This window comes from Zonotrichia leucophrys, chromosome 1, assembly GCF_028769735.1.
Source record: "Zonotrichia leucophrys gambelii isolate GWCS_2022_RI chromosome 1, RI_Zleu_2.0, whole genome shotgun sequence".
In the NCBI taxonomy this organism is placed as follows: Eukaryota; Metazoa; Chordata; class Aves; order Passeriformes; family Passerellidae; genus Zonotrichia; species Zonotrichia leucophrys.
In genome coordinates this window covers 114,913,187-114,924,968 of record NC_088169.1, presented here as the reverse complement: position 1 = coordinate 114,924,968, position 11,782 = coordinate 114,913,187, and the positions used below count along the sequence as shown (strand labels likewise).

At 39.1% G+C, this 11,782-nt stretch overlaps 1 protein-coding gene across 4 annotated transcripts in view; it reads right to left on the bottom strand.

Moving 5' to 3' along the window:
- Positions 1 to 1,338: 1,338 nt before the first annotated feature.
- EPHA6 (EPH receptor A6) overlaps positions 1,339 to 11,782 on the bottom strand; it is a 603,925-nt gene continuing 593,481 nt past the window's right edge. For all 4 annotated transcript variants that reach the window (XM_064728221.1, XM_064728244.1, XM_064728211.1 and 1 more), the window contains one exon: positions 1,339 to 11,173. In XM_064728221.1, coding sequence (XP_064584291.1) covers positions 11,059 to 11,173 — 115 coding nt within the window. In that variant the 3' untranslated portion in view covers positions 1,339 to 11,058. The remainder of the gene's footprint in view (positions 11,174 to 11,782) is intronic.

Below are 11,782 nucleotides of genomic sequence, written 5' to 3'. Positions count from 1 at the left end.
CACCGCCCTCTCCCTGCTCCACCAATCGCGTCCCGCCGCTCCACGCGCTCCGCCTCTTCCGGCCACTGGGGGGAGGGCGTTGGGGCGGGGCCACAACTGAGGCCACGCCCCCGGGGCCGAGGGGCGTCCCCTCCATTCTCGTGTGCAGCGTCTCGGGAATTGCTCGTTTCCAAGCACTGCCTCTCCCAAGAGTGCCTGGATAAATCCTCTTGGGGATTGCGATGAGCATGGAGGGAAACCCCTGAGTCAGAACGGCCACCCGAGGTGTTGCCAGCACCGCCCGTTCCCAAGCGGGCGCTTTGGCAGAATCTGGAAAATATCAAATTCAGGCGGCACTGGGGCAGTGGCAGCAGCAGGGCTTGAGGGAAGGCAGCCTGGCCAGGCAGGCACAGGGGCTGAAAATACACTTAGGATTTTTTAAAAAATTATTTCATTTTATTTTTTATGCATAGCATAGTCCCATCATATTGGCTCAAGGTCTGCTGTATTTCCTGTATCAGGAAGGTTCCGAATAAAAGATGAAATTCCCTCGTAGTGGCATTATGAGCCACTAAAGGAACAGGCAGGTAGCATTAATCCCACAGTGAAACACTGTAATTAAGCACTTCCTAGACTCTAATGAAGTTGTGAGGTATATCTGGTAGAGGAGGGTGTTTCTGTTTGAAATCAGCCCCTATCTGAGGAGTTCTGAATTCAGTGGAGAACACAGAATGGCAAAGGCGTTTCTGCAACCAGATCTAAAATGAAATATTCATTCTTCATTATGTGCACTGTGTTAAACCTGACAGTCCTCAGTGTGAAAGCTCTTGCCGTGTTAAATAAAGAGGATGTAATGGACTGTGGGCATCTGACACTCATTTCCTATTACTTTACAGCTACTTCTGTTCAGTCTTGCATTGCATGCATGTGATTTTATGCAATGAAAGGCTCATTATAGCTTTAAGCTTTTTGAGGTAGGGCCTGGTTATCGTATATGGCATTCACTTCTCTGTGAATTGTCCTGCGTTGCCCTGGAATTATTTACATAATATGATCAGTTTTAAAACTGCTTTTGTCAGTGAAAGCTTTGACAAATACTAGAGGAGTTGCATGGCTCAGTGAATCACCATGAGGAGGGTGAACGGTACTGCAGAATCTTAATAGCGCATTAAAAGCCATTTAAAATTCAGATTCACAGCGTTTCCCAAGAAGGAGAGAGCATGGCTGTTTGCGGCTTTTAATGTGCAGTTTTTTTCCCCTGATGCTGTGAACTGTGTGTGCTTTTTGAGCATAAATGCTCAGTGGTAAGTACAGAGGAGCATTTTTTAGCTGAAGAAAACAACACCACCTCAAAGCATCTCAGGTGTTGAAGAGTATTGCCAGTCCATCTTTATTAGTACACCACCCCGTGTTAAGCAGCTGGGGTTTTTTTGCATGATCATGTATGGCTTCACTGTGCATCATTATATTAGTAACTTAAGGCCAAACAAACACCATTAACTCAAAAATAACCACCAGTACTGTAACTTTTATTTGCTAATAAATATCTTAATAAACAGGCTTACCCCATCTGTAAGACCTGATAATGCCTCTTAGGAAATCATAGAAAAATAAAATACAATAATAATCAATAACTTGTACTTTGTACAAAAATCTCATTATGTTGCTCAGCAGGTAGTTTTGCCAAACCCCATATTCTTTCTGCAAAGAGATGGCATATGTGATGCAATTCACCTTAAAAACACTCTAATGTTGAGAGCTGAGCATTCTATTACACTATTAACTTGTAGGCATGCCAGCACATGAAAATTTACATGAAACATCATAGTATCATAGGAATAGAATCATAATAATAAAGAAAAGAACACCACTTTTCAGTAAATAATAACAACTTCACGTCTAATGTAAATTCCCCTTGGGACTGCAAATTAGTAGGGTAAGCTTTTTATTCCATGGATATTCCTACAGTACCGTTATAAACAGGCGAAAAGAAAGTGCAGTGGGACGTGTATGGGAGATGAATTAGGTGAAGAAAAGGAATTTTGGGGAGTGAGGCAGTCCCAGGGGGAAGCACCGACACTGGCTGTGCAATGTTCATCTCCCAGAGCTCAGACCATGGAGCTGGAGCCCAGAGCCTCTGGAACTGCAGCGCCAGGGCAGCTCTGCTGGGAGATGAGGGCTGAGGACTGAGCCACGGGCAGTTGTCATTATTCAAATATGTCTCGCTTAAAGAAGCAATGGCAAAACAAACCTTTAGCAGGGGTCTTTAAAGAAAAGGTGGGTTTCAGACTACTGGTAGGGATATGAGATCTGTGCTGAGGCCATGGTTTGATTTTGTAAAATAATTTGCAAGTATAATGACTATACCATTGCTTTTGAAGCCATCTACCTCTGAAGTTTTGACATGGCTGCTTAAATATATAATCTAAAGTGTCTGTCATCAAATATTTATTCATATATACACATACATTGATACATTTTATGGCTATGCTAGAACAGCAAACTATGAAGAGCAGTCATATTTAGTTTTGTACAATCTAATTTCACAGAAGAGACAGAGATTAAAACCCCTTTTAATTCAGATACATTTAAAACCAACACACAGAAATAGATAGAGGCTGTCCTGAGAAAACATACCAACCACGTTATCTTCCAAAAGTAAATCAAAGCTAATGTTTGGAAGGTAGCAAAATATTATTTTTGTATTTTTTTTCTGAAAGTCCAAGTGGTTTGTTTTTCTTTAAAAAAGTGATGACAAAATGAAAACTGTTAATTGCAGCTAAATCAATGAATGTTGCTTTGCTAGAAAATAAACTATTGCCTTTCAGTAAACAGGGTTTCACATGATCTTTTAAAGATTTATGTTTTCTTGCTAAACTGCAGGCGCAGTCCTGAGAAGTGCAGAGAAGTTCCCGAAGTCAGGAGGATTTCCACCACCCCAGAGAAGAATGAGCCCTTTTTATGCCTCTGGGTTTTCAGTCAGTCACGGCAGCGCTGTGTGTGATGTAACTGATACCACCAGGGAATGTTGATGTTGGCCTCCACAGGAGCAGATGGAAGGCTCTGGGTAAGAGCAACAAACACTGAATCCTGTCACCAGAGTTAACAAAGAAACAACTTTTCCCACTTTCAGTGTGAAATAGACATCTCAGCCTTACTTAGAGGAGTGGGTAGAAGAAATTACTGCAGAAGAAATGGTAGTAAAAAACTACACTGCCAATTCAAAGCTCACTTGGGGAGAGGCAGATAGGGAATCATGGCCATTAAGATGTAAAATGCTTACAGGTTTCCTTATTAGGAATCTTGGAGTGGGATGGTTTTCTCCAGATAGGGAATTAGTAAAAGAATCCAGAAAATGGAACCACTAACAGGGCATTTGTTATTTTATTTGCTATTGTGCCATTCATTAACTGGGCAAATCTGAAAACTTAGACTGCAGTGCACCAGGAGTATGAAACAACTTGTTCAAAGAGGCAGATCATCAGTCAGAACTTGTATTATGAAAGGGAGACCATATTGCATCCTGATTTATGAAAGAATAAAAATATAAAAGTCCCTTTTGTTTTAGAAGTTCTGTTTGTTTGATGGGGCTTTGTGGTGTCATCCTGAATTTAAATCCACAAGCCTGGGAAATTATCTGGGGAGAAAAACCCCACAAAGCCAAACAATTTCTGCTAGATACCCTATTAGATGTGTAGGTCATTTAGGTAACTAACTCCAAAGTCAGAGTTGACCATCCAAGCCAGAGAAAACAACAAACACTGCAGCACCCAACTTTAGTACCTTGCATTTTACTTTTTCCATGTTGAAAGTAACCACAGCTTACTTGATCACATCCCTGAGGTAGCAGCCTTTCTTTTAGGCTCAGTGCACTCTCTTCTCCCCATTACATGAGGCATCTGGTCCAGGAACATCTGTAGAAACCTTTGATTCAAAACCTGTTTCACTCCCTTGACCTCTTCTTATGGATACAGCTGACTTTGGATCATGCCCTGAGGGACCAACCTACATCTCAACCTGAAATGCTTCAACAGAATAATTAAAACCAGCAAAAACTTTTAGCAATCTATTCGAACAACAAGACAGCTCATGTCCCAATAAATGCTGGTTTTCTAACAAGAAATTAACCATGACAGTAGTGGGGTGCAGGAAAAGAGTCTGTTTGCAGAGCTAGAGCCTACCTACAGAAAATCTGGACATTGGGCTTATCCCACTGCCATGGAAGTCAGTAACAAACTCTCGTGATTTTAGATCACAGCAACATTATTGCCTATTAACACAGAAACTTTTAATTCCTCACAGTCACATCACTCTCCCAGGAATTAATCGAGATGCTCATTAAAGTCATTCAGCAGGATTTGGAAATACAGGGTGTGGTAGAGCAGAACTTGCCCAAAACAAAAATAGAACTTCCTAAACTGACAATTAGTGACAAATAATCTGCAGATTTGGAACACTGGCTGCACTTTGTCTTTTTCAGCTAATCCTATTTTACACAAAGAGACTGTGATGGTAAGTTATACAGCTCAGAGCACCCAGCTTCTAACAGGAGAAAATAATAATCCTATTATGCTTTTCATTTTTCCTATTAATAATTTTCAGTTAAAACCAATCTGAATGAGATAAAACTGAAAACTCAGTTTCTAAGCCAATATTAACTAGAGCTTTCTATGTTTTATTATATATTTAGGTTCCTCTCAAGAAAGCCAGTATGTAGCTACAAGAACAATTAGTCATTCAGAATTCTGTCAGCTGGACTTTCCAATATTAATTATGACAACTGTACCTGTTCAGGACATTATGTGGTGATGATATTTTGAAAATAGTCCCTAGACTGTTTCATTGGGCACTTTTCCATCATCCACAACCAGAAAGGAATATTTGGGTTCCAAAGCAGATTTCTCCCAATCCTGATTTTCCAGATTCTAGATTCAAGGTTACTTTCTCTGGAGTCCTTTGACATCCCATAGTTCAGAATGCAGAGACCTGGGTTTCTCTTTGATTTGTGGGTTTTCAGTCTCAGGGTTATACCACTCAACATACATGCTGCTGCTGACCAGCTCTTCACTGAACTGTCAGAAATGAAGAGGTGATGGTATAATAAGGCAAAATAGTTATCTCATGGTGTCTTACAGATATTTTATAGGGATTTTGATTTTTTATTATACCTAACTCTAGTCTTCTATAAAGTCCCATGTCAAATCAGCCTTTTTATATGAATTAAGCTGCACAAACTAGAACCATTTATAGATTCAGGAGTTTCTGGGGTGGCACTGAGATGTGTGCAGAGCTAGTCAAAGTTCTCAGATAGATACAGGTAAAAATTTTGGACAAGAACAAAGTAGAATAGATGTGAAAACTTTCAATTACTTTGAGACTGAACCTCTTAATTCTATTGTTCCCCCCATATCTTCACTGTCAGAACTTGCATTTTTAAAATTCCAGTTTAATTATTCAGGTATGAAAATATCAGATAATATGCTAAACCTTTCTGGAAGAGATAAGTACTTGGGAAATCTCTTGCAGGAAAGGAAAGTAAGATATACTCATGCAGGATATTTAAAGAAATATACACACAAATTCCACTGAACTGGTGTTATCTTATTTCACATATAAAATATGGAAATATACTTTAATCCATTTTTAACCTTAGGTTTTTCATCAACTGTTGTTGTTCTTTTTCCCTTCTAAAAGTCAGCTTATCTTTTTGTGCTATATGTTGGCTTATCCCTACTTACATGCCCTTGAAAATTTCCCTCATTTTAACCTCCTAGGTGTCCATAAATGGTCATGTAAAAGAAAATAATTTATATACTCTGCAAACATCTTTGGTGATTTCAGGAGAGGAACTGAAAACTCTTTATAGCATGGACTCCATCTTGCATCAGCTGGCTCATGGGCACCTTGCTTCCCCTTGGGGATCACTAATTTCTACAGTAATTAGCTGAGTGGAAGAGAATCAGCAGGAAGGGGTTGGGTGAGGTGGCAGCAGAAGGGTGAGCAGGCATCTTTCTCTGAGCCAGTTTGAAAATGACTTTTTCTACCAGTGGAGGAAAAGAGAGGCTGTCCATTTCCAGCTAACAAGCCAAGGAATTTTGGGAAGAACTATACACCCACAGTGCATGCCATGAAAATTTTTAAAAGCAAACAAACCCCATTAGTGTTGTTGGTAATTAATTCTGTAGGTTTGAAAAATGTGATTTTACGATATACATTCTATTTATAATGCTCTATGTACATAAAAACAAATATTTTATAACCACAACATGTTCACCATATCCTGGTCTATGATCTGAGGAATTATATACAACACTCATGGATGGGCAGTGTGCACTACTAAATATAGGATATGATGGTGGAAAATTTTGCCAGCTGTAAGTACTTGGCACTGTATTATGCAACTTGAGTTTTTGTTAGAGCTCCTTGGCACAGTATGGACAGTTCTTCCCTTTTTACCTTATGTAGGTTTTGGGGAGTTATTAATTTCTCTCTCCAGGAGATTTCAAGATCATTATTGTACTACAAGTTAGCCCAGCCCACCGCATCTTTCCCTCATTCTCAAAAAAATAATTATAGTGCTATTATAAAAAAGAAATTATCTTTGCTGTTTATTCAGGAAAGATTCATTACAATTGGTGAACAAGGGTATTCTGGAAGGAAACTGCTTAACAGAATACAGAGTTCTCAACCATGTGCAAATGCCACAAGTGTCTCTGTTTTTAGTGCTTTTCCTGGAAGATGCAATGGAAGACAGACCTTTTATAATTATTTTAACTAAAGAAATGTTGGGCTGGATTAGAGGCAAGTCCTGCTTTTCACTCTCTGTAGGAATATTCCAAGACAGAGTGAGCCCATGACAGGGGAGTTGCAGGAACCCTGTGTTCGTAAGAGAATTCTGAGCTGCCAGAACGTGTCCCACAGAACCATTCCATCAGCTGAGGTAAAACAGTTCAACAACTGCTGCAGTTCACAACAGGGACAGCTGGAAATGAGGAACTGCTCTTCACTACAAGGTCAAGAATGTTCTGAGCTGCTTTACCTTGGTGGCTGATGTGTCCCATGGGGTCATTCTGACATGGAAATTGCTGTGGGTAACGCAGTCTCACTAGGCACCTCCACAGTCCCTGCTATTCCTCATGGTAAATCTCAGCTGATTCTGCATAAAGGGGGTCTCTTTGTTACTTATGACCCATCTTTGAAACCTGTAGGAATCTGCATTGAAAAAGAAATTAATGAAGCCCTGTGTTAGGCTCGTATTAAAAATGGCAAATGGATAGTCAGTCTTAAGTGATGTAAAAATCAAAGTACTGCAGTCTATGAGCTCTGTGTCAGAATAACCCAAGTAACACCTAATAGCAGAATATTGGACACAATTTATTTAACTAATTTACTAACTAATTTATTGTTGAGTGCATTATTTGCAAGTAAAGGATTGCTTTATGCTGTCTGATGTCCTGAAGCATGGCATTTTTCTAAGCTTTTATTGGATAGACACTGGATTTAAATTAATGGGAAACAAAAAGGATAAATTTTGCTTGAGAAAAATTTAAATTACGTGGCTCAATTCTCTTTCTTTCACTTCAAGGCTTCCCATTGTTTCTCAATAATTCCAATGTGCAAACACCTCATGAGTAAATTCTACTAAACCTTCTGCTGTGCCTTGTTCGGTTTTGACACCATGAACATGGTGAACAAGACCCTCTCTGTCTCACAGGTTCAGCAGAACAACTGGATACAATTAAGGCATGAAATTCATCTGACCAAGCACAGTTACCTGAATGGATGAGCTGTCACTGAATGCAGTGAAACAGGTAAGAATTATTTCTTTATACACATCCATGTTATAACACCTTTTTTTTTGTTGCTTGCATATAGTTCACACTTTATTTTGTGAACTTTCAATGGGTACTTTTAGTCATGAAGCACTTCTGTAATGTGGGCCAGATTCTCAAAACCAGCCTATTAAATTTGCTTTAATTTATCAAATTTAAACTCCAGCTGCACTCTGCAGTATGCAGGATAATTAGAGCTAATTTTCTCATGAAGAAAGAACTTCCTGTAACAAAGGAAGTTACTCTAATTTCACATATACATTTGTGGCCTGCACAGAATTAAGCTCACATTTGAAAAATAACACCTCTTAGGGTGGTTTTTTTGTTTTGTTTTTAAATTAAAAAAAGATGAAAAAATTGCTAAACTAAAGCAAGAATAGACTAGGAAGCAGCACAAGAGCAAATAAAACATTTCCAAAATGGGGAAAATGTGAACTTCATCAAGATAACTATTAGAAAAGTGTCATACTGCACCACCACAAAAACAACAACAGAAAAACAAGCTGAATAAAGCCACAAAATCCTGGATTTACAATGTTATTAACAAATGTGCTCACTCAAAGAATCCCTTCTTCTTTTCTTTCTGGTCACCCAAACTCTTGTTTATATAAAAAATATATCCGATTAATAAATGTTTTACTTTTGTTATATTTATTTTCTATTGAAAAAATATTTTCATTAGTGCGATAAATTTAGAAATTATTTTTCATTAAATATATCCAGGTTGTATGCATATAACCATGTCAGTTCTGCATCCTCACTACCAGGAACAAAAAAAAACTGGCAAAAGACTATCTAAAAGTGCACATACATTGTTTGGGTCAGCTATGAATGATTTTGAAACCCCATTAACAAATAACAGACTCCTACCTCCTCAGTAATGGATTTAATTGTGAGAAAGGCTCATTCCAGAGATGTCCTGTTGTTGGCCATGGAAGCAATGATAGGCAAAATGGATAATAAAATGATGAACTAAAATCCACTTTTAAATTACTCTGTGGTGTGTTGATATTTTTCAAAAGGTTTCAGGTAAGTATGGTTTTCTTTCTGTAAGAGCACCTCTACCAAAAAATTATTCAGATGTGGAATTCAGGCAGAATTTTTTGAGTGACAGTCACAGAAAAGAACAAATGTTTTTTTTCCCCACTGAAGGGCTGTGATCCTGCAAAACTCACATCCTTGTGCTGGACTGATGACTTCAGTGGGAAATACTCCTGCTGACAAAATTACCTTTGGAGCTACAATAGGATTGAAGCTGCCCTTCTTTAAACAAGCTCATCAAATTGGCACTGTAGAACACCAGTGGCTCCTGATCTTCAGAAAACTCTTTCCTCAGTTACATCTGCCTTTTTTTTTTTTTTAATGAAAGAAAGAAAAAATTACTTAGTGCATTCCTGCTATCTCACCTAAATTAATGCAATTATTCCAACATAAATTGACAACAGAAATCAGGCCTCGTGTCTTACTCTGTGATCTGGTTGGAAGCATAATTTTTTCTGAGTTGCTTTCTGATTTTCATTCTTTGTCACTGATATACAATGGCAGCCTTTTCCAAGACTTAGGAAACACCTTGTGATTTACAAGCTGTAAATGAAGCAGTAAACACCATTATGATTACACAAAGCAGTTAGTTCATTTTGATATACACATAGATTATACCGATAGCCCAAATGCACGTTGTAACAGAAGAGCTGCAATGCTGGAGTACATTGGGATGCCACAGAACTCAAAGATGCCCTCGAAGGACACAGGAATGAAGAGAAGCTTCTGCCCAGGTTACATGTGACATGCGGTGCAGATCTGCGTGGGGTTCCACAGCACGGCCATGCGGTCCTGCCCCTGCTCCCAGGAGTGCATATCCCATGCAAGAGTTTGGAAATGTAGCCCAGCACGTCTGTGTCAGTTGTCTGAACAAAACATGGAAGCTGGAAGTCTTAGAGAGGTACAAATATTATGTTAGGCCTTTGCTGACGTTTCCTTGCATGTAAATATGGCTATTGAAGGGTTCTAAAGGTAATACCTCGGATGTCCTTTAGAGATCTGTACTAAATGAAGATCTGGCCTGGAATGACCAGAGCCCCATTTCAGCAGAGTTTGCTTTTTAGCCTCTAAAAGCAGTTAGAAGTAGGCTCAAGGCAACATGTTACCACACTGCTGTCCTGCATCTCCTTTTCTGCCTTTGTGCAAGGTCACTGCATCCTGCAGCCTGGAGCTTCCAGCAGCACTGGGGCTGCACTGCTGCCCTGGCTGGAAGAGGACATGGCCAGCCTGCTCCCACGGGAATGATCCCATCACCCCACCCATGGCTGGCCCTCTGAGCTCTGCTGCTGGAGATGATTCCCTATCCATCAGCAGAGACCTGCATGTTTGAAACAGAAAGCTCTTCTGAAATCTGTGTGTCTGCAACAGAGCTGACAACCGTGTTTTACATGTGGTCAGTTTTCCAGTAGTAGAAGCAAATGCTGAGTATTACATTAAAAAAAAAAAAAAGGTTTGTAGGGTGGTGAGGAATCCCAAGGATAAACAAATTTTCCAACCTAATCTAAAATTTAAAGCATAAAAAGTGTCGAGTGCTAAAGTAATTGAAAATCAAGAACCTTCCTCAAGATTTCAAACAGATTACTCTCACTATGCTTGCAATTATTCACACAATGAAAACTTGCTACATAAAATCATCAGTCATTTCTGCAAACAATACTAATGTTTTGAGGCACCAGCTTACCAGCATTCAAACTATTAGAAAGTAATATAATGATAGGACACATACTTTTGGATTTAATTAAGAGATAAAATAAATATTTATGTTAAACTTCTTTTTGATTGCACATTTGGTGTTGGAAGTTACATGGTCACAGAACATGAAAGAAGTCAAATACTTTTTGATCTACCAGCAAATTCTAAATACATCGATAAAGAAGCCACACCAGGCCAAATAGATTACTACTTTCAAGTAAGTCCATGAAAGTTTCCCAAATACTGTTATACAAAGTTACACATCCATGCTGAGTTATTCATCAATGTGTAGCAAGAGTCTTGCAGTAGGCCAGGATTTTATCGGCAGAGAACTGGTGGAGGAGCTGTGCAGTGTGATTAAAAATTCCGGTTTGGAAGCATTAACATAGAAGTACTTGTACAGTCTGAACTGGAGACTGCAGTTCTTGGAGTTGGGAAGAGCAGGAGGGAAGAATGAGAATATTTTTCCATTTTAGAAATGCTGAGGCACAAAACACAGTTGCTTCTATTACTTTCATACATGAAATCCTTTCTCCTGTATGTGCATCATGTGTAACCGCAAAGTCTGTAAACTGCTGACTATTCGTCTCTGGTGTCCAATGAGTGCAACTCCAATTCTTCTAATGTCACTGCAAGATAAAAAGTTTCATCTTGGATGCAAATATAATAAAGCCTCTGGTGCACAAAAGAATATAATTATATGATGACTTCTTCTCCAGGACAGTTTACCTCCCTGGCCACGGCATATGAGAAAGCTGCAAATGTTCCAATTTTCTGCATCTGTCCATTTCAACTTTTGAAAACAGTCATTTAAGAAAAAGAATATAATAAAAAGGTGTATTTAGAGCACTGGTGTTTAGTGCTCTAAATTAGTGATACTGAGGCTTATTAGTGATACTCAATTAATCTTTCCAAATCTCAAGGACTAATCAGGTGAATTCCAATAGCCTATTTTTAGTAATGGGTATTGCAGCAAATGTTTCCCACTCATACTGAAAAGGATTGGGGCTTACACAATCAGTATCACAGTTCTGAGGCAGAAATAACTGAGGTGGTGCTTCTGGTGATTTGGGGAATGTGAGTGAGGCAGTGAGAGATGATTTAAAGATCAAATTAGCAATGAATCTTCCAGACTGACCCTGATTTCCCTCCCAGTCCCCCTTCATCTCATCTAGCCCTGCACCCCTGAGCGGGTAGCTCTTGTCTCCCACAGGGATTGACTTTTTGGCAGGAATGAA